General features: G+C 33.1%; 3 protein-coding genes across 7 annotated transcripts; all 3 read right to left on the reverse strand.

Annotated features, from left to right (window-relative positions):
• Positions 1–282: 282 nt before the first annotated feature.
• Positions 283–10,963, reverse strand: LOC140958923 (probable sugar phosphate/phosphate translocator At1g06470). 3 transcript variants are annotated; one of them, XM_073416530.1, is made up of 14 exons: positions 10,743–10,963; positions 10,429–10,549; positions 9,722–10,324; positions 9,464–9,630; positions 8,216–8,301; positions 7,480–7,529; positions 6,848–6,915; positions 6,389–6,489; positions 6,225–6,237; positions 3,164–3,348; positions 2,464–2,550; positions 2,196–2,290; positions 1,084–1,223; positions 283–590 (listed from the first exon to the last, which is right to left on the reverse strand). In XM_073416530.1, exons 3-13 carry the CDS (start codon positions 10,240–10,242, stop codon positions 1,118–1,120), a joined length of 1,479 nt encoding a protein of 492 aa, XP_073272631.1. In that variant the 5' UTR covers positions 10,243–10,324; positions 10,429–10,549; positions 10,743–10,963; the 3' UTR covers positions 283–590; positions 1,084–1,117. The 3 variants fall into 3 exon arrangements, with proteins under 3 accessions (XP_073272631.1, XP_073272629.1, XP_073272630.1); XM_073416528.1 differs by having other exon boundaries at positions 9,722–10,549; XM_073416529.1 differs by having other exon boundaries at positions 9,722–10,549; positions 10,719–10,963.
• Positions 10,964–13,820: 2,857 nt separating this feature from the next.
• On the reverse strand, positions 13,821–15,500 carry LOC140960210 (HVA22-like protein f). 2 transcript variants are annotated; one of them, XM_073418381.1, is made up of 5 exons: positions 15,365–15,500; positions 15,203–15,229; positions 14,993–15,115; positions 14,655–14,910; positions 13,821–14,068 (listed from the first exon to the last, which is right to left on the reverse strand). In XM_073418381.1, exons 1-5 carry the CDS (start codon positions 15,409–15,411, stop codon positions 14,042–14,044), a joined length of 480 nt encoding a protein of 159 aa, XP_073274482.1. In that variant the 5' UTR covers positions 15,412–15,500; the 3' UTR covers positions 13,821–14,041. The 2 variants fall into 2 exon arrangements, with proteins under 2 accessions (XP_073274482.1, XP_073274483.1); XM_073418382.1 differs by having other exon boundaries at positions 15,203–15,268; positions 15,365–15,485.
• Positions 15,501–18,246: 2,746 nt separating this feature from the next.
• On the reverse strand, positions 18,247–19,607 carry LOC140960092 (uncharacterized). Of its 2 annotated transcripts, XM_073418224.1 has the most exons (4): positions 19,403–19,607; positions 19,062–19,187; positions 18,896–19,028; positions 18,247–18,758 (listed from the first exon to the last, which is right to left on the reverse strand). In XM_073418224.1, exons 1-4 carry the CDS (start codon positions 19,533–19,535, stop codon positions 18,434–18,436), a joined length of 717 nt encoding a protein of 238 aa, XP_073274325.1. In that variant the 5' UTR covers positions 19,536–19,607; the 3' UTR covers positions 18,247–18,433. The 2 variants fall into 2 exon arrangements, with proteins under 2 accessions (XP_073274325.1, XP_073274324.1); XM_073418223.1 differs by having other exon boundaries at positions 18,896–19,187.
• Between the last annotated feature and the right edge of the window lie 4,026 nt (positions 19,608–23,633).

The following is a 23,633-nucleotide window of genomic DNA, read 5'->3' on the forward strand; positions in this document are numbered from 1 at the left end:
AGTTATTTAGATTTACACATCCAATGACATTTTTCATCTTCAAAAATAATAAAGAATAAAAAAATAAAAAAATCTAATTGAATTCAAAAATATTTTTGTAATTTATCAAATAAAATATAAAAATGAATATCAATCAATTTAAGAGTACATAAGTACATCAAGCATTTTTCATTAACTATATATTAATTATTAACTTGAAATTTATATATATATGTTCGATCTTAAAAGCACTCACGATGAACATTTATGTCATCAGAATGTCCATGAATATATTCTACTCCATAAACAAACCAACCAAAAATATATATCTAATGCACAATTATTACAATCCTGGAACGAATATTCAGACATTTGATTATCGAATATGTTACAAAAAAATTTCTATAAATGAAATCATAATAAATCATATATATCAAAGACGCGTGTGGAGAAACAGAAGAAAGACAGATTATGAAACTGCCCCGTAGAGAACAAAAAATAAGCCAAAGGCATCCATACAATTTTGTGGACCAGTGTGTTGTGACTTGTGAATCTTTGAGTCCAAGCTCATGAAAGTAGGAAACGGAGCCGAGAGGAAGCTCGAGTACTGCCTGTAATGACCAAGAGGATAAATCTTTTAACCAGACTCAACACTATCCATGTAGCTCAAAATAGTTGATAAAACACTGAGATAGGCCAAATTGCATGAGAAATACAATGCTGCATTGGATGGGTAAACGAATCCTTGTGTTTATATCCATTGATCTCGAAAAAGATGGTGTCACACATGTGGCTTACAGGATCATATCGCCAAGTGATCAAACTCAATGCAATGGTCTAGCCAACTTATTTTGTTTTTGTTTTTGTTTTGCAAAAAAAATCAACCAAAGTTAGAGAAAACTAGTATATGTCCATACCAACCCCTCCAACAAATTGATGGTTCCCAGAGCAGCCCGACTTAGTTACATCTAATTATGAAGCAATTATCCAGCCCAAATCGAAGAGATAACATGAGAGAAAAGATAGTGGGAGAATTTTGGCTGCTTTAAGCACGACAATGCCAAAAGCAAAGGTTCTAGGCTGGAAAATAAGTAAGAAGCTTACCCAAATTTAGTAGCATTTACACAAAAAGTTGTTCTTAAGGAGTGTCCTCTTCATCTTGTTCATCAAGGATAACGTACTTCGAAGGACCACCCTCTGTTGGTGAGCGAACATTTATCTCGCCTTTCTGCAATTTCTGGTACCTGATAAATAAAAGAGACCAAAATCAATGTACAATTCTGCAGTAATGCTGAAGATTTCCATCAAGATGTGAAGTCGTCCACATTTTTTAAGAGTGGTGAAATCGCGGTCATATATGATTCTTCTGTCAATATTTGCAATAACAGCATTCAATATAACATCAACCTTTTCTTGCTATAGCGATGCAATTACTCAAAGGATGGAAGTGAATCGCCTTTTACCTCCTGTCTTGTTCTTTAAGGGTAAACTCTCTCGATTGAAAACCAAATAAGCAATCCCATTTTTTGAAAATGAAGTAAAAAATAGACACAGCCTCCACTTTCTCAAATATTCACTCCAGTTCTATTCTTTCTCTCAAGCGCAAAGGAAAAACATAGAATAGATAACATAGAACAAACATAACACGAAAATTATGAAATAAAATACTTCCCAGTTAGTGTGTTCAGTTATTTGGAAATTTTAATTGACAACCGAAGTCAGACCATAGTTATTGATTATCATCTACATGGCTAATCTTTTACAAATTCAGCCTGAAAATATAGAAAACGACGACTCATTGAAGCAAATTTTTGGTTTTCCTTCTTTTACATTTTCAGCATGAAAATATGGAACATACTACTTCACAAGGTAAACTAAAGATTTTTTTAAAACGACGACTCATTGAAGCAAATTTTAGGTTTTCCTTCTTTTACATTTTCAGCATGAAAATATGGAACATACTACTTCACAAGGTAAACTAAAGATTTTTTTTAAAAAAAATGGTAAAACATTCACAGTTACACACTCACTGATACCGAATAACCCAATACCAAAATCATGGAACACCAAAAGTTTCACTGCTAGAGTAATTTGGTTCATCATAAGTAAACTATAGGTCAACAGTATGTGTTTGATAACTGTCTTTACTTTTCCTATGCACATACACAGTCATGTGATTTAAACACACAATAACTAGATGGAGTTTGATCACTTACTTGTACCAGTTAAACAAACCAACACCAACCATTATTATTACGAGGCCAAGACCTTTTACCCATGTGAACTGGTCATGGAAATAGAAGACTGCCACCTGATCAAAATTTCAAAGATTCACGGAACGGCTTTAGATATATAGGTTCTATAAGAAACAGAATAAAATCAAACTAACTAAAAATTTATCTTCCCGAGGAATCCAAATTTGTAGTGGGGAAAACATAAGTAAAAACAAAAATTTACAGCAAAATGAAGCATGCAAATTTATACCAATATAGTCACAGCCTCCTTCACCACTCCTGCTATTGTCACAGTTACAGCACTAGTGACTGACACGAGAATAAACTCTGTCAATACCTGCAATAAGACAAAAGTCCAGCTTTTCACAGATCAAAAAATTCATATAAAACATAACCAGTTAGAATCAATTTGACTTTGATGATGTTGATCGAGCATCAAGGAAAACCATAGATGGCGGACCAATAATACATATAAGAAACAGTGGTAACGCTTGATGTTATTGGCTATTTTATGAAACTATTTTGGGATATTTTCTTGGAAAACACAATATATCCATGGTTTTCTTTTCCTGAAAATTTCGTGTCATGCAACAATTTTGTTGGACTACTAATGCCTAATCGCATATTTTTAGTAATTTTCATGGTGTGTGAGGTGTTTTAAAATTTGAGAAGTTTTGTATTGGGTTAAAATATAATATATCAATATAGTAATTATAGGAAATGATAAAAAGTTTTATTAGAAAAAATAATTATATCGAGACATATAAAAATGAGATTGTTTTGGAGAATGCGATATAAGTTTGGTTTAATTTCGGACAAAAGAAAATTATTTTAAAAAAATATAAAAGAAAGACCGCATGTGCTGCATTGAGTTATTGAGACTGCTCAGATAAATAATACTCCATCTTTAGAAAAAAAGTAAAGAAAAGAATGACATCAAAATTATTTACCATGAAGAAAGCAAGTGCTCCACCAAACAACAATAGAAAACAACTTCTTGTAATGTGCCATGAGCTGTCAAAATAGCTAGTCATTTTGAATTCGCGCCAGGGATCCAACATCAAAGAAAGTAGAGCAGTTGTAATTGCCATAATTGGGGTCACATAGCTCATCAAAGTAAGTGGATTTTTAAGACCTTGACACATAGAAAGGAAAACAATCAATTAGTTGGAAAGCCAAATGAATGTCGTGGAATTTTTTTATAAATAAAAAACAATATTATATTGATTAATGAAATTAATTACATAGAGCGAACAATGATCCACATACAACACAGTGAGATCAAAAGTCAAAATAAATTAACATAATATTAGACCTCAATTCATATACAAATCTGAGACCGAGAACGATTTGAACTCTACAATTCTCAAACTCCAGCATAAAACTTTGAATTTAATCTTGTCCCAACACTCCTCAATGGAGTCTTCTTGATTTTCCAAGATCCTCATGTTCCTCTCCATGCACATAAACCAACTCAAACAGTGAATCACCACATTCCAAACGTTATGTCCCTCCTCCCCAAATCATGTCCGAGAACCGCTTCGAATAAATCCCAAGTTGATCTCAAAGATACCCAAATCAAGCCGAACTTCGCCAATGCTTGATACCAAAAGACAACGTGAAAAAGGACAACGGATGATCAAACGGTCCTAAGTCTCCACCTCTTACCGACATAACACACACCAATTTAAACAAAAAAACAAGAAGAGAACCTTTAAAGCAACATCTCAGATGATTGTAAAAGCACTGCAACCCACGAGAATACTTACACCTTGGATACAATAAGCGCTTCCAAATTGCTTGATAAAGAGAAAACGAATGGTAACTAGTACATAAAAAGAAACACACTGGAAAAAATTTCACTGAAAACTGCCCTGAAGAATCCCAAACCCATTCCCTGATGTCTTCCACTCCCTCGATCGATTGATACCTGTCTAAAGATTCGATCAAAGAACTTAACTCAATTGCCTCATCCTCCTTGAGATCCCGTTGAAATAAAAATTTCAAGAAAGAGTAGAAAGTTGGATGAAAACTGAATTGTGCAAAGTAAGAAATAGGGCTATTATGAACCGTCGAAATCAGAAATAAAGATGGATAAAGATCTTGAAAAAAGTAATACCCCAACCATATACCTTCCCAAAACCTAATCTTATCTCCCCTCTTGACCACCGCTCCCACTGACGGAAGAAAAGCCAGATAGATTCTGGACATAAATTTCCATGGACTTCTTAAGGTAACACTTCTTGCAATGCCCGCGTCCCACCCATTACTCTGTCCCATAATTGCTAACAATAATCTTCTTCCATGACGACTCTCCTCACTAGAAAATCTCAACCACCATTTCCCTAATAAAGCCATGTTCCAGACAAATATTACCAATACCCAAACTCTCTCGCTCATTTGGCCTACAAACTTTGTACCAAGCCACCCAGTGATCCACTTCTGCTCCATCCCACAAAAAAATCTATCATGATATTCTCCATGGCATTCGCTATACCCCTGGGGACCATAAAAAGTGACATGAAATACATTTGCAATGCGTTCAACACTTAGCATCAAAGTCAGTCTTCCACCTAAGGAAAACAAAACTTTCTTCAAACTTGTCAACTTCTTAGTCATCTTAAAAAGGACTCGGCTCCCAAGAAGATACCTTCAAAAGATTCCCGCCCAAAAGAACCCCTAAATATCTTATGGGCCAAGACCACTTTCCACAACCAATTTCACAAGTTAACATGTCCATGTATTATACGCAAACTGAATATGGAAAATTTCCACCCTCTCTCTGTCTAATACCAACCGAACCCCCACAAATATACATCTCTTTTGCCTTGTCAACCAATATGTCCATCACATCCACCACCATATTAAAGAAGAAAGGTGATTGTGGGTCACCCTACCTAAGTCTTTTTTTGCATTTGATGTCCCTAGGCCTGCCATTGATAAAGATCCAGAAAGATACACTCGATAGGGATCCCTTAATCTATTTCCGTCATCGCTCCCCAAAACCTTTCCTGAGCAACACAAAATCCAAAAAACCCCAATCGACATTACCGTACGCTTTCTCAAAATCGACCTTAAAGACTCATCTGCTCTTTTTGTCAACCTACATTTCTCCACCAGCTCATTTGCAATTAAACAGTTTAGAATTTGTCTTCTCTCAATAAAGGCATTTTGAGAATCTGCGACTGTGAGAGAGATTACCTTTTTTAATCTTAGTGACAAAACTTTAGCGATGATATTGTAAAGACTAGTTATCAGACTGATGGGCCAAAAGATATAATTTGAACCGATTCTTGTTTTTTGGTATCAAACAAATGTAGGTATCATTGATAATTCCCCTTTCAAAAAATTCACTAAACAACTTCAACAGGTCCCTTTTAATTATATCCCAACACTGTTGGTAAACTGCGTTGTGAACCCATCCAAGCCCGGTGTTTATGTTCTATCATTCTAAAAAACTGTTTTCTTTATCTCCTCCTCAGAAAAAAGTTTTTCCCATTATGTCGTAGAAACACTGTAAACGGTGCTCCATTCCACACCTTCTATTCCAGCCCTCCCCCATCGGTTTAACTATACAACTTTGGGAAGAACTCTGTTAGATGAAGCTCTGTTCTCAATAATTGATCCATCAACCCTTTTCCAATTTATTGATGATAGTTCTACTCCTTCGCGTATTGAGTAGCTTAGTAAAAAAAAAAAATTTGCATTGCAATCCCTTTCCTTGACTCATATAACCTTAGCCTTTGACTGAAATGAATGTCATGGAATTTAGTCTAGTTTATCTAATTGTGGCAATGGTTAATTGTATAAATAACATATTTTGTCTGGTTTAGTGGTGGGAAGCAACTATTCAAACCACTAGGATATTATGGTCAACCTGAAATCCTTGCCAAGTGATTTGACACCAAAACATGGTCATTGATTCACAATAATATCTACTGACTTAGTCTCATAGTTAGTTGCAAGGTGAAGAAATTTTAGGCCAAACTCAGAGATATTAAATGCACTTACCATAGACTTCTTTCTTCATGTCGGATTTGATCAGCACAAACCGAGTAATAAAAAATAAACCAGAGAAGAAGACATGTGAGAACAACAACAAAAAAAGGAAACAAGGCAAGGAGATCAGAACCAGGAATTCAAAAATTAAACCGAAAAATAAATATTGCTCATACTTGGAGGAGAATCTGTGTCATTGTCCATCGGAATCCAGACATAACGGCAGCAAGCATAACAAGTATAAAGCCCCAAAACTCAAATTCAGTTTCCCTTGCAACTGCATTAAGAACAAAAATGTCGGTGGTAAAGCCAAATAATACAGAAACTAATGCATGCAAAAAATTTCTGATTTTCTGATCCTGAAAATTCTATATTTTGTTTCGGTTAATAACTACTGCCTTGATAGTTCTCCAAAGTTCAAGAGGTACTACAATAGCCATTATTTGAACGCACAGTTTTGATAATATATTGTTGACCGGGTCAAAAAGCACTCCAATAAAGTGAAGGTTAGCCTTTTACTCTGTAAGCAATGTTGAAAAAGTATACTTCACTTCAACATATCGTAAAACAATATCGAAACATTATTACACTGACATAAATGAACTAGAAGTGTATAATTAAACAATGTTTCTTACCAGTTAACAATACCCCGGCAGAGATAATAAAAATGATTCCTAGCAGCTTAACACTTGGTGACTCCAATCTTCAAAAATTTCGAGTCAAAAGGCAGGTTAAAATGATGAATACATTTTAACATAGTGCAGCATATGATTAGAGCTTTCACATGCAGAATGGTATGAAATATATTGATCTATTATGTGTACTTCATTTAAACAAAAGTGCCCAAAAAGACTTAAATTCTTGCATCCTTGAAATTTACGATTTTAAATCCGTTTTTGTTATTTGAATGATAATTTTGAATTCCAGTAAATCTCAAATCCATCTCATCTCAATTTCAATATATTTATTAATATTTATTATAGATTTCAAATACAAATTGATATCATTAGAAATTCAAGCTTCAAATCCTTTTGCCAAATCAAATTTACCAACCCAAAATCAAAGCACACCAAAGGTCCTCACCAATCCATGCACATGTTTGTCCAACTTCCTTCAGCCAAATGAAATTCAATATCCAACTTACCAGTTTCACTTCAGGCTTAAATTAGTTTGGATAGCCTTTTCAGTCTTTAATGCGAGAGCAACTTGCTCGGAACAATGCTAAATTTTAGTTATGCTAAAAACGAGGGCAGTTCATGGAAAATACCTGAAAGCAAAGGCAAAGAGAAGGAGAAATATAGGCGCTGCTGATTTACACTGCAAAAAAGTAATGGATTAGCTAAGGACTTTGTGTCGTCTACCTGAAGGATTAACTAAGTGATCAAGAGTTGGTTTAAAAATAAAAGTCATGGATTGAGCCTGATGATACTATTTAAAATCCTGAATGCACCAAATTATAGGAAGACCAAACTAAATTAGAAAGAAATAACCAGGAATGTCTAAGTGATGCAAGTGTATGCAGCAAACGAGTGGGTAAACCAAATAAAAAACATGAGTAAACAAGATGGCGCTCCTGGGGAATCTTAAAGGGACATGTAAGTCTGGTAGGCCTCATCAAGATCACAATCATCAGTTTTTTTAGCATTATAATTTGATAGTGTAGTATTGTTCGATTTTTTTAAAAAAAAAATTTATATCTCATCATGAAGCATGTCAATTTCTGTACTACGTAAGGGTTCAGCAGTCTATTCGTAACTTATGGTAGCGAAACTTTAAAGACATCTTCAGTTTTTTAAAGGTCTGATTTACTACAATCAGCCACTATCTAGTTCCATCCACTGGATATGCAGGGGAGGAAATTGCAGCCAAGAGAGGCCAGTGGCATTTCTCAACAATATACACAAAATCCAAGAAACTAAAGTTCTGAAAATTTTAATCCAAGTATCCAACGTTTAAATCAATCTTCACAGTTCATACAATGTAATGGAAGAGGAAAGACAAACCATTGTGGCAAATGTGACTGAGATGAACACTAGAGATTCGTTGCTTAGGTTAACATCCAATGCAGTGCTGAGAGCTGTTGGTACAACTGTGAAAGGCAAAGGCCATCTGTAGCATTAGTTTGTTAGAGAAGTTAATGATACTTGCTGCCAGAAGCAAGTTTCTTCAAAAATGGAGAATAAAAGAACAGCAATATGTTAATAAGTGAGTAGCTTTACCACACCATGCTGATAATTCTATAAATATTAATACTTTTGGCAAGAGTATTATTATGATTATCGAATATTTGAATTAAACTTGATTGTTTAATTATGTTTAATATTGGATAACTCATATCCATATAGCCAACCCGCTAGCGGGAATGTGCTATGATGATGATTGTTTGATCACGCTATGGTACTAGCACATGAGTATTATCAAGTAGTATGGTTGGCCTTGAAAGAAAACCAGGATAACATCACAAGCTGTTATCCCAGTACACAAACAAACACTATCTTCTGAAATGGGTAGAAACAATTCTATCAGGACATCATCCGACATGTTTACAGACAAAGTTTCGCATGCCCCTCCGAGGGACAAAAATTCCGAAACTACATTCCCGAAACTATTTTGAAAAAAAAAATGTCATGCAAATTAAATCACCATGACCCACCCCCACCAAAGAACACAGGTCAAAGAATCATGAAACTTCTCTTAGACAAAAGTATTCCAGAAATGATTGAGACCATGCTACACGGACTGAAGTGAGGACCGAGTAATCATTCATTTAAATCCAAGTTTATCTATCATTCTAGCCTAAGTAAAAACTAAACATACCCATAATGGAAAAACGGAAACGACGTAAGGAGATTAAGCAGAAACATGTTAACCATTGAAGCACCATAATGGTACTTACAATTAGAGAAAACACTAAACAATGCCATAGCTAAGAGTTACCATTCACTAACATAACAAATAAAATTTCAACTCTCTTTACTTTTCCATTTTCACGGGCAATTGCTAAATATTTAATACTAACCTATTTGCAAATTAAATTTCCATAATTACAAAAAAAAAAAAAAAAAAAAAAAAAAAAAAAAAGAGTAAAAATGAAACAATACCTAGTGTGTTATTTACTATGACCGCGTGTTCAAAGATGAAAATGCTAGACGTTAAATAATAAATATTTAAGCTAACATGGGTGAGATCAGCATGAATCTGTGACACTAGAACTAAATAATAAACACAACAGTAAACGATCCATTTGCTACCTCTGACGAAGTAATCCCTCCATGACATAGCAGAGGAATGAAATCTGTCCGACCAAAACCATGTAATGGCATTTGACAAAACAGCTTGCATGACAAAATGGACAGTGTTCATCAATAGCGGGGCAGGGAATTTCCCCATATTATCCCCTAATAAAGTTTTATTATAACTGTTCAAAGTAAAATGATAAGTGAGAAACATACTCTCAAAGAAACATAATCCCATAAGAGATTTCTAATGATAAAAAAGGTAGAACTCACAGCGTTAGGATTGTACTGAATGTGTACCAAACCAGTATGAAAAACAATGTTTTCAGCACATCCACAACAGAAATAGGGTTATTTGTATTTGGCCTAGATGCGCCATTGTGATTCATCTGATTACTGTCACTTGTACTAGTTTCATATCTTCTATCAATTGCATAACCAATTTCAACGTCAAAAGGCAAATAACTCTCATTTTTATTCACCACACCATTAGTGGACTCATCATCAACGTCTCTACCATGCTCCATCCTCCGTTGAATGTTATTGAAATGGGAACTCTTCCCATTTAAAATACCATTTTCTGGCATATTTTTCTGAACTAGAGGCAGATCAAAATCCAACTCTTGTTCATTTACATTATTATTTTCTAACTGAGAAGGATGTGTGGCATCATCATCATCACACCAGCCCGAAACCAAAGGATCCCTTCCAAATCCCAGTCCCTTTTCTTCACTCCTTAAACTGCCACTTCCACTTTCCTCAACCCTTTGAGTTATTTCATCAGTCTCTACCATTTCTTTCACTACCAACCATTCAATCCAACACTCCAAACCACATAACAACCAGGGCAATAAAATATTCTTCCATCCGAGTTTGCTAGAATTGTAATATAAAGCCTCAAATCAAGAATCAGGCAAAGAAAAGGAATTTTAAAAAAAACAAAGGAAAAAATAATATTATTCTGAATTAGCTGAAAAAACCCTTATCCCAGAATCTTCAGTGCCACCACCAAAAATTTGCAACATGAAGCAACCGACCAAAAAATCAGATCCCTTTCAAAAAAAATATGACCAAAAAATCCAACCTTTAATCAGTCAACACCTACACAAAACAAAAAAAGAGTTAACGTTCTTGCTGTGGGACAAAAGCAAATCATATCCAAACAAAAAAAATAAAAAATTTAGACCGGTGACGCAATAGAAATAAGATCAAGAATGCAGAGCATACAAAGGGAAAGGAAAAAAGAGTCAACAAAGAAATCAAAACTCACCCCCGTTTTAATTTATGTATTTACCTCGTGTCACTTATGATTCTTATCATTCCATCGAGAGAGCAAAAACATCTGTATTTCCTACATAAATATTACTTGGATCTGTGTAATTAAACTTTTTTTCCCTATTTTATACTCGAAATGGAGGTAGTGTTTAGTATTGGGGTGGATTCCTGTCGGTAGTTAACTGTTGATTGTTTTTCTGTTGCAACTTTTGAGTCCAATCTACGAAACCCAAGAGGCAAGAGGCCTCAGATCTTGCCTCAGATGTAGAATTTAGTTTTTTTTATATATATATAAAAACAAACCAATTTAGCTATTTTTTGTTTGTATATAAAGAGCAAAAGAAGTTTGGGAAAGTCATAAAAATTGACATCAAACCATATTTACAAAATTTCAACCAAACCAAACCAAACCATGCATTATTTATAACCAAACCAAAATCAGACCATGAATTTCGGTTTGGCTCGGTTTTGTCTGGTTTAGATTATTCATTTTAAGTTTTGAATTTCATAGTAAATTATTTCATGAGATATTGTAATTTCGAAAAAATGCTTATCGACGCTTGATAGGGAACTGAAATGATCATAAGTGAAATATCATAAATTAAAATACTTATGCATGTAAAATAATTTTGCAACTTATAGAAAAGTTTAAAATTTTAGAGTCGTGATTATGTTTATTTGAGCTAAAATATACAATAAATAAATTTTAATATAATTGGACTGTTTACAAAGTTCACTAATAATATAACACAAATAAAAAAGCCAAATAAAACATTTTTACATCCTAAAAAATAACACCAAATTAACAAAATTTATTACATGATTTTTTTATATTAATGTAATCGGTTAGGATTGGTTTGGTTCGATATATTTTTATTCAAAATTTGAACCAAAATAATTTTTTCGGTTTGGTTGATATTGAAACCAATCCAAACCGTGATTCACATGAAAAACGATCTGAATCATGTGTTTTGGTTTGGAATTATGGTTTAGTTCGGTTTGGTTTAGTTTCTGAATACCCTTATTCTTAAATATTAACTGGGGTTGGAAATTTAAATGCAATGCTTTACTCAGTATATAGAACTAACATTTAGGTTTTAGATGTTATTTTAGAAAACTAATTTAATATAATTTTTGGAGAAAAATATTACATAATATTGCATAATTTGGAGAAAAATTATTTCATATGTGCAACCAGATTTAGTATTTATTAAAGGGCTTTATAACATTTAAAAATAGTGATAAGTTTTCAATTATTCATCGATGAAATTATCATACATTCAATCCAATAATATAAATGCAATCAATGAAAGTAAAGGCAGGGACATTAAATTAAAAATTAATTAGACAATTAATAATCAATTCAAATGCAGAGTAAATGAATGATTGAATGGTGTAACCATATCGTTATAATTGAGTATATATGTAGTCATGTTATTCTGGGCGTTTGTTTGAGGGCATCGATGTCGTACAACATTTCAATCGTCATAATATGATTGTTCTACTCAATAGAGACAGTCATTGCACCCCAACAATATCTCTCTCAATCATTGCAATCAATAGGTGTCGAAGTCGTGACTTTGACTCTGATATCAATTTTAGGACCGAGCACTTGATGTGTTACCAAAGGTTATAATCGCTGGTAATAATGTAACTCTAATCTTTTAAATCATAGAACATCTCAAAAACTATGATATTTGCTTATTGATTGTAAACAAATTGACAATATACGTGAAGTTTTATTGCCCTGTATGGATGAAAAGTGACCTATGTCCAATATATCATCGGCTACGAGTTAAAAGAGGATGACTCGTCTAAGATTGCAATCCCTAATAATATTTATTTGGGGTATTTGTTTTAACCTTGGTCAGCATTTTTTTAAAGAAAAATTACCTCCTCAAGTGTATTTTTGAAGATGTCATTTTCGTAAAAAAAATTGTTGACCAAGATTAATTAAAAATTTCTCCTTTCTTTTAGCACGTGGGAGGGGAAATTTTAAGTAATTTATAAGTTTTAGGGAAAATTTTGATATTTTAGATTTGATACTTTTCGATTTTCATCATTCGTATTGTCAAATTTTAGCCTTTGTCCGATATTTTTTCTTACAATTTTATTATTTTTTACGACTTAGCACTGATGTGGTGTTGTTGAAACAAGGACATATAGGTGACATTTAACGCTANAGTGATATCCACAATCCAAATATTGTTAATCACACTCCATTTTGAATTCTTATTGTTTGGTGAAATGAGGGAGTTAATATTTACACTTCATTTTTTTTTATCGGCATTCTATTTGTGAATAAATTTAACACATATTTTACAAATGAAGTGGAGTGTAGATAACACGAAATGGAGTGTAAATATCAACTCATGTTCAATCATTTTTTGTATTGGGAGAGCAACTGAAACGTGTTGCATGTGATGTTCGATTTAAAATATTTGAGTTGTACTGTTACCAACAGCTATAGTTTTTGGTGAATCAGCAAGTACTCGGTCCTACAATTGCTATCAGATCTAAGGTCACGAGTTCGATTTCCAATTATTGCAAGAAATGTAATTATTGAGAGGAAGATTGTTGGGCGCAATGATTGTCCCTGCTAGATAAAACAATCGAAACGTGGTGTTTGTGCTATTGTACGGTTTAAAAGATTTGAATTGCATTGTTACCATCGACTATAATTTTTGATAAAGCGGTAAAAGCTCGTTCCTACAGTAATGGAACTATGTTACAAATTTACCCTGTGTCAATTCTTTTGATTTAATTTATAGAGAATTCAAATAAATAATTTTCAAACTATTATCCAAGTCTCCTATTTTTTTATATAAAAAAGTAATATTTATTTAATCGATCTCTAATCAATGAAATTAAAAAATTGAGATGTAGGCCTGGCCTCGCCTCGCCTCGCCTCGCCTCCGTCTCCGTCTCTGTTTGAGACGTTGGATCTAGCATCTCTTTGATGTACGTGTGATGGGCCGTGTATGTTTTGTGCGTATTCATGGATTTGGAAGAAATAAATGGAGATGGAGTGATCAAGTCTTTCCTCGTTTATTAGATAATAATATATATAGAAAACAATGTCTGTCATCATGCAAAGTTCTTGTATTTTAATTGCTCTTAAACACGTCAACGTTCTCATCCCGGAACTCCGCGTGCATGTACAATAACTATATATATTGATCAGAATCTTTGAATGTTCTTGAAATATACAAATGTTTGAATTTAATTCTACATGGATTCATCTTCATCGATCACTTCATCGATCACTACATATATATATAAGTATTTTCTTCATATATAAACATTTCTTCCATGTCTTCAGTGTTTCCTTGCCTCTTTCTCAGCCTGCAAAGAAAATAAACATTTTCCACAACTTATGCTTTTTGCATATATGCCTCAAGCTAAAGTCAGAAACACAATAGAGGTTGATCATAGGTTTTCTTGTAAGAACCCTGCTCAGGGTCGATAAAAAGATTGACAGAATTAACTCGTTTTTTTGATAAACAAGTAATCAACAGGGTACGACAAAGCCCACAGGATGTGACACATGGTTGTACTGGTCAGCTTTGGGCTGGAAGTTGACAATTGGCTGAGCTAGCGTGCTTTCTAAGCTTGTGGTGGAGTAATCTATGACGGATTCGCTCTACTATTGCGTCCAATTCCTGAGGGAGCTAGTGATCAGGATCAAGCCTCCACCCCCTTTTTTCATTACTAATAGAATATTCTTCACTATTTTAGTAAAAATAGAACGAAATGATCTTGTTTTGGTTCTCAGTTGAAAAGCGTAAATCGAATTTTATACGAAAAAACACATATTAATGTCGGAGGAAAGCTAGTCATGTGGTAGCTAGGGAATATTGTAGTAGAAAAAAGTTGAAGGAAAATTAAAAGTATATGGTTAACCGGCCTCCGGTTCGTCGTCATCGCTTACCACTTTGACTATTCTATCAAAAGCTTCAGGACCATGTTTGTCAATGTATCTTTCAACTGATTTTCTGGCATCAAGACTCATCATCTGGAGGACCCTTTTTTGACCTTGATCCGGATATCGATCGTTGGAATCCATATAACTGCTGATATTTACATATTTCCTCACAAAGTTTTCATATATATATGCTGCTCCATTGAACATTGGCAACACCAGCCATACACACAACAGAAGCTTCATATATGGCCAGAATGGAAGCCTGCGTGCATTTGTAATTAATTTCCATCAGAAATTTGAATGTTTCAGTTTGGCTATATGACAGAAAAATCGAATTATCGTACCATTGAAGAATTTTCCAGAAAGAAAGCTCGAATAGAGTTATGAAGGAGTAAAGAATCCAATATGTTAGCCATTGCTGGTCATCTACTATTGAGGGGCTCTCAATTGCTCTCATCGATGCATACCTGTTAATTCATTATTAACAAAATCAAAAATTTCATATTATTTAGTTTTTTTCTTTTATTTATAGAGAGTAAAATTCTTTATCTTACAGGGGAAATAGAAGCATCACTCCAGGTCTGTATGACAATCAAAATAAAAATAATCAGGCAATCGATCTTTCCACCGCAACATATTGAAACGACGACGACGACAACATCAACAATAATAATCATATATAAAGAATAATTTGGCAAACATTGTAAGAAAAATACCCCACGAGTGTATCCAAATGCCTTGCTATGGCTCCAGGAATACCCATAATAGCCTTTTTTTCTTCTGTGTCGGAAAATACTTTTAGTTTTTTTTTTTTATATTGTTAATTTGTACGTAGTAGTAAAAGAATTTTGCAGAGGGTTTGAAACTGAAATGGAAATTTTCACGTATACTAGGCTTTTATAGCCTATGTGAATGGCTTTTGATGATTGAAGAAGCTAAGCATAACTTTTTGCTAGATTCGAAGGCTTCCTTTCCTCTAACAAAAGTAAACATGTGCAAGAAAAATGGGATGGCAAGGAAGAAAGGAAATTTGACTTGAGAAAATTGCAAAGTTAGTTCATTTTTTTTCTTTAGTTTTTCTCAAACTTGGACCATATTTCTTTTTAGGAAAACAAATATTTTTTTGGTAAGTTTTTTTTTATTTTTGTTATTTTGATCTAATTTTTGACATGACATAAGACGAGTAAGAAATTTTTTTATATCGCATCATCATTTTTCGATGTCATGTGAGCAATTTACGATATCATGTCATCATTTTTCGGAGTCGAATCTCATTTTTCGGTGTCACGTCAACACCTCAATAAAAGAAGGAAGAAAGCCAAAAAATGAAAATTAATGTATTAAAACCAAACTTTGAAAATTCGATGAACCAAAACCCAAAACCGAAAAAATTAGTTGACTGGAAAATTTATTTTCCCTTTCTTTTTTAGACCAACTTGGTTTTTTTTTTCAGTTTTTTCAAACTTGGACCATATATATTTCATTTTTTTCCTATTCATGTCGATGTTTATCGTACATTAATTGTTAAATAAAAAAATAAGATATATATTGTTAATAAATTAGTAGAGTTATTTAATTATATTATCTATTCGTTAACTTAATGGTGTTGATTTAGCATAAATTATTCTTAACATTAAGAATGTCGAATATCAATTTTAATCTAGTGGCTATTTTTATTAATCGAATTTATTGTTCTTGTCCAAATGGTCCAAACTGAGCGATTTTGGCCGGAATTTATAATATGTTCATCGAGGAAGACCAAAATTAACTGCTATATATGAAACTATTTTTATAATAATATATAAAATATATTTCTACAAACAGACAAGAATTTCCTAGATAGAAAGGAAAATTTTCCTTGGTACATCGGTTACGTGATTTAGATTTGTGAGACGTGTATCATATAGTTTTCAAAAATTTTATTATAATCTTTATATGTGACACAAGTACTACAAGAAAAAAAGCCTACGACAATGATTTTTTCTCGTTGTTGTAGGCCTTTTAAAACCGTTGTTAGAAGCCCTGTGGTTAAAGGGTGTGCTCAAAGGCAACGGTGAAAAACCGTTGTCGTAGGTATATAAAACCGTTGTTAAAGGTCCTGTGGTTATAGAATTCGCTAAAAGACAACGGTTTTGGAATGTCGTGGTAGTTACAATTTGCGACGGTTGTTTAAAAACCGTCGCAAATTAATTTGCGACGCAAATCATCGTTACCGTCGCAAATTATCATCGTTAACCGTCGCTAAAATTAGCGACGGTCGTAATTAAAATGGTCGCTAAAGAGCGACAGTTTTATACACTGTCGCTAAATTTAGCAACGGTATTTTTTAAATTTCGTCGCTAATATTAGCGACGGTATTTTATGCTTTCCGTCGCTATTTTTTTCAGTAAAATAAAAAAAATATTTCACTTTTAATATTTTAATAAATATATAAAAAAAACTAACAATGCTAATTATATTCTTGATTTACTTTCAAAAATATTATATTCCTGATTTTAAAAATTTATTAAACTTTAAAGAGAAAAACGAAATTAAATTGTGTAAAGTAGAAAAATTTTAAGTCTTGTGAAGTGGTATGGTAGAAAATGGTATTTATAGACAGTTTGCGACGGTTTTGACTTGAACCGTCGCAATTAGCGACGGTTATTTTTCAACTGTCGTCGATTTAAAATTAGCGACGTTTTTACAAGAATTGTCGCTTTATTTAGCAACGGTTATAATAAACCGTCGCTAAATATAGCGACGGTTAAATATAAACTGTCGCTAACTATAGATCGGCGACGGTTTACCAAAACAGTCGCTAAACGTAGCGACTGTTACACAAAAACCGTCGCTAAATTTAGCGACTGTTTTCGTACATTCGTCGCTATATCTACATCAGCGACAGTTTTACTTAAAACCGTCGCTAATTTTAGCGACGGGAATACTTAAACCGTCGCAATATTTAAATTAGCGACGATATAGTATAACCGTCGCTAATTTTAGCGACAGATTTTACTTAAACCGTCGCAAAATCTAATATTGACAACAAAATTTGTAGAAAAACCAGTTGAAAGACAACGGTTTTTTACAAACCGTTGTCGTAGCTTGAAGAGAAACGCTAATAGACAACAGTTTAAAAACCGTTGTCGTAGCCCTAAAAAAAAACGCTCTAAACGCTCATAGACAACGGTTTTAAAGAAACTGTTGTCTTTGAGCGGATTTTTTTAGGCTACGACAACGGTTTTTGTTAAAACCGTTGTTAAAAGTAAAAAGACAACGGTTTTTGTTAAAACCGTTGTCTTTGATGTGTTGTTAAATACAATTTTTCTTGTAGTGAAGTCAAAACTCTAAACGGTACGATTTGTAACACAAGATTTATGCTAAGAAAGATATAAAGAAAATTATATAAATAACGGGCAAAAACTTGTGTCAGACGGTCTCACGGGTCGTATTTTGTGAGACGAATCTTTTATTTGGGTCATCCATGAAAAAGTATTATTTTTTATGCTAAGAGTATTACTTTTTATTGTGAATATCGGTAGGGTTGATCCGTCTCACAGATAAATATTCGTGAAACCGTCAAGTCTCACAAAAGACCTACTATAAATAACGAAAATAAAATTAAAACTCCTTTCAAACAGCAGATTAATTCGATTTAAAATAATATATTTTAAAGTTGCACTGAGCCAAAAATGTGACCCCTGATCAAAAAGAAAATAAGCCCACAAACCAAACAGGATAAAATATTCGATGACACCAATCAACAACATGAACAAATAAATCTCAGTACTGATCATTCACTATCAGTTGACTCTAGCCTCATTCGCCATCTTGTACAGCTTAGCCTGCACCGCCGCAGCGTGGTTCGAGCTCAGCGCCGCCGTGAAACCGTCTCTGACCTGAGCAGTGGAGTAAGGGTAAGAAACCGAGTGCGCCATGGAGTTGAGCAGCGCCGCCGTGCCTTCCCTGTAAAGGTCTCCATATCCATCTGTGCGCGTGTTCGAAAGAGCTTCTACCAAGCTAGTGCTCTGGGAGAATCCAGGGATGGAGGGAGTGTTAAATGCTGAGCAGACAGTGCCCCACCAGCCAAACACGGCGGATATCAAGCCTGGATGAGTCTTCCAGTATCTGCATGCAAGTTACGATGATTAAATACATAAAAAGTAGTCAAATCAGTAAGTGTGCCGTAAGCATTGACAAACATTAAATTAACAATGCCAGATAGAACATAGGGGAGAATAAGTAAAAAACAAACTTGTACTCACATGCAACTATAAGGGGGAGTCTGCGAAGAAGATGGTGGATTCTTGTGCACTGGGGTTGGAGTAGAAACTGAAGGAGAATGGTAAACAGGGCTACTCGAAGACCCTTTGCTCGGAGGTTTGCCATAGCTGCCGCCTTTCGAGGGTGTTGGGGATTTGTAGCTGCCACCTTTCGAGGGAGTTGGGGATTTGTAGCTGCCGCCTTTCGAGGGCGTTGGGGTATAGCTGCCGCCTTTTGACGGTGTCGGGCATGGGTAGCTGCCTGATCCTGAACCTTGCGATGGAGGCGTGTAAACTGTACAAAATTTCAAAAAGATTTTAGCTTTCAATATTGATCGGAATTTTAATTGCAATTTTATGTCAATTATGTGACCCTTATCTTAAATTAACACATCCATGATAACTGATCATGATCATCTAAGAAAACCCGTGTTCATCCTTGCATGCATGCTATACAAGATAACTATATTTTACATGTGAATTCGGAATATCGTTATTCGAAGTAGTGACCTGAGGGAGGAAAATGGAAGAAGCTCTTCTGCTCCTCAAAGTAATTGGCTGCAGAAAGGACCAAGTTTTGTGTAAGCATCACGCTCAGAATCAGCAGTACTAATGCCGCCTGCACACTTCTTTTCTTCTCCATTCTTCCAAGAGAAAACCCTAAAATAAATAAATAATTTTAAGAAAAAGAACTACAGAAAGAGATAAGTTAACTCAATGCTGAGGAATGTTTATATAATGAGATTTTACGAGCCATTGACATAAATATAAACGGTTGAAACAAGTGTGAGTTAGTTGTACGTATTACAGGTGCATTAATATTGTAAATTTCCTTGTTCAAATATATACATTTATGTGTATATATACACAAAAACTTTTGTGAGACGGATCCCCTATTTAGGTCATTTATGAGATAATATTAATTTTTTTGTCAAAAGCATTACTTATTATTGTAAATATGAGCATATGGATGAACTATCTCGCGCGCGGATAAAGATATGTGGGACCGTCTCACAAAAGTCTTACTGATATATATTGTAAATTTTCCCATTTCTATACATATTTCTATTTTCGCAAATGATTCAACTCATAACTTTTATAGATAGGTGAGAGTATCTCAATTAACTAAATATATAAAACGTACATATTTTACTAAGAAATGTGACGTTTGAGTTGCTGATTATTAACTATTGCTATAAAATTAATGATCATATAACCCCAATTTAAACATTTTAAAAATTTGTGTCAAACATCATTAGATTTTAAAAGTACTAAAAAGTAACATTTTATATATATTATAGAACTAATTAATCCCATAGTAAGAACTCAATCCAAAAGACTCTACATATTCTACATCCATATATATTTCACAAATATTTCCAGAGTGGTGGTGTCTGAGCTCGCGCGAGAAATTCTCGCCCATTAATCTAAATTAAACTCCTAATCTCGACTGCGATTTGTTCGTTTATAGTAAAAAAATTTTATATAATTTCTTTATTTTTCATTGTAAGAACGTAATACGGGTTTAATTTTGAAGGAATTAATTCCAAATTGGAAATTCTTCAAAATAATATAGGATTTGTTCAAAATAATTATAGCTCACAATCTAGGTTTATAGTTAATGTCTACATTTAGTACNAAAAAAACTGATGGGCGTAATGTCATATCAGTACGTATTCTCGTAAAAAAATAGACTGAAACAACAAAAAAAGGACGATAATTTTTATTCACAACTTTTATAAAAATGATCCAAACTTAATTTTTTCACCTCATAAAATACAATTTGTGTTCAATCTCTTTATGATGCACATAAAAGCAAGATTCATGACTTGTTGGCATGGCAGAAAGTTGTTGAAAGATAGAACACAAATGATAAGGTACATTAAATGTACGAGTAAATGAAAGCATGCATGCAAGCAGCTGAAAAAAAATTATTGGACAAAATTATTTTTGTACAAATTCCAATTGGATTTCTAATCTTTCACCGCTGTCGACACTGACCCCTCCCCTCTGTTTAATTATGGGTATCTTTTTCGGTGTGTGATATCAAATATAAGTTAAAGATTCAGTTCTTATGTTAGAAAATTTAGTTTGAGCTCCCTGATTTTACTTGTTTTTATCATTTCAGGTTCATGGTATTTTTTGAGTTCAAATAAGTATCAACCGTTAATGTTGTTTCATAAATTTATGAGATATCTATAGATTTTAATTTGATGTATTATTTATTTTATATATAAGACACGAAAAACTAAAACAATAAATATAGATACAAATAATCGAGATTATAGTACAAATGTACAAATTTTAAGTATCAATCGAATTAAATTAGGTATATAATTATAATTTTTAGGTATAAAATATTAACATTTTTTTGGGACAATAAGGTACACATCATTGAAAACAAAATACAAATATATCATATATCAATTAAAAAATAAAACTGAGTATATGTAATATAATATTTGAACTTTGAATTTCAGAGCGTTGAAATGAAAAACATGTCAGATCAGAAAACTAAAACTAAGTTTTTCTGATACGATGACTGAATCATAACTTATGTTTGAACTTAAAGACTGAATATCGACTAACCTTTTAATTATCAGCACACACTTGACACTTTCTTGTGCTTGGGAGACAACTAGCCACCAATCACTGCAGTTTTGAAAGATGGTTATTAGATTGGGCCCAAAGCTTTCATAAATATTGTACTCTCTCAGTTTTTTTTTTTTTTTTTTATGAAACTGTAAAATTAAATTGAATACCCATAATTGTACTAAAAAAAATACTGTAAAATTTAATACCCAATTTCATAACCATAATCAAATTAAATATTTCAATATAAAATAAAATGAAATTGTTTTATGAAACTTCACTGAGTGGAAATTGAAGTTTCATCAAACAATTCTGATCCGTTTGAGCTGTCAACTTAAATAGAATTAATACAAAGCTGTGAGTTGTAAAATTATTAAATTGCATTCTATTCTGTCAAAGAAGTGGAAGAGATTATGTTCAGAAAATCATGTGAAAAAGTGACAATGTTTTTGTCTTGTTAAGCTTATAAAATTCTCGGGTAGATTTAAAAGTCTGACAGCCATTTATTAGAACTATAATTTCAGAGAAATTTGATATTTTATGTTGTCCTGTATTAATAGACATTAGGGTAAAATATAAATAGACCAACTTCAAATTATTTGTAATATATTACTCACGCTAGCATTTGGACCAAAATTTTGCGAAGAACGAATTTTTCTGTGAATGTTGAGTTTTTCTTTTGTATTTATTGCGATTAATTTATTGAGAGACCATTGGAATAACTAGTTTTTGTGTGGATGGTGAAGTTCTTTTTGCTCACCTAATATGTCCCCATTATTTTAATTATTTCTAAATTTATTTAAAATGATCAATGATTTATAATTTTATTTTATTCATATTATACATAAGAATTTCGTCCCACAACTTAAATGATTAGGCCTGACTTCACAAACCTAACAACCACCAAACCCAACGTTCCCGATATCATCAGTCCAATTTAACCAAGGAAATAAATGTTTTGTACGTCACTATTATAAAATTTGTTAGAATTCAAGCCCATTTTAACTATGAGAAACGATCATTAATAATCGAAAAATAAAAAAAAACACACAAGATTTATATATTGATGCACGATCCTATGAAGATGTAAGATCGAACGCATAGCAACTCGATCGTCATGGTTCGAGATCGGTTACCACCGCGAGGCATTTTATTACTTGTCATGCATGCGTTGATTTCGCATAGGTGACCGAGGGATCGGCTACCATAATTTGAATTCCTAGCTCTATCCCGGACGATGGTACATAGTTGTTGAGTTGAATAATCATTCTTTCTGGTTAGAATAATCGAAAAGTTGTGTTTGAAATGTTGACTGTTGTACATAGTTTAAAATATTTGAGTTGTACTGTTACTATCAGTTATAATTTTTGATAATAAAGCGGCAAACGCTCTATTCTATAATTTGATATCAGAACCAATGTCAGGAGTTCGATTCTTATTGATTGCAAGAAGTGTAATTATTTGAGAGAAAGATTGTTGAGATGCAATAATTATCCCTACTGGATAAAACAATCGAAATGTGGTGCTTGAACTATTGTATGATTTAAAAGATTTGAGTTGTACAGTTATTATTAGCTATAAATTTTAGTAAAACGACAAACACTCGATCCTATAATAGTTGTTTGATAGATTAAGTAGGCTCATTTCTTGACATTAGCATACCCTTAGGCTAAAGATAATGTAGAATTGTTCCTTAACAACAACGAATTTCATAGCTTGATTATATCCATTTAAGTTTGTATAGATCTTGTTTTGGTAACTTTTCACTCAACCGGGTATCAGGGTTCTTCATACCTTCCAAAACTTGTGGTATGATGAAATTTCAGATATGAAAACCCAAATTTTTTAGAACTGATGCATATGTTCCTTCGAATTTGAAATTAAAATATGAATTGGAACTGAAAATAGGACCAAATTTTGTTGATTATTTGTGAAAATTCTAAATTGACACAACATATGATATTTTCATTAGTTTGATTTGATAAGGCAAACTGGTCCCCAAAACTTAAAATTTATGAAATAAAAAAAAGGGAATGTGTATGTAAAGTACTCTGATTAATTGAGGGAAAAAAATGAGAAAAATGTTGCAAGTATAAAACAATTATCAATTTATTTGATAACCTGATACATTTTTTTCAGATTGAAAAAT

This window comes from Primulina huaijiensis, chromosome 15, assembly GCF_012295235.1.
Source record: "Primulina huaijiensis isolate GDHJ02 chromosome 15, ASM1229523v2, whole genome shotgun sequence".
NCBI lineage: Eukaryota > Viridiplantae > Streptophyta > Magnoliopsida > Lamiales > Gesneriaceae > Primulina > Primulina huaijiensis.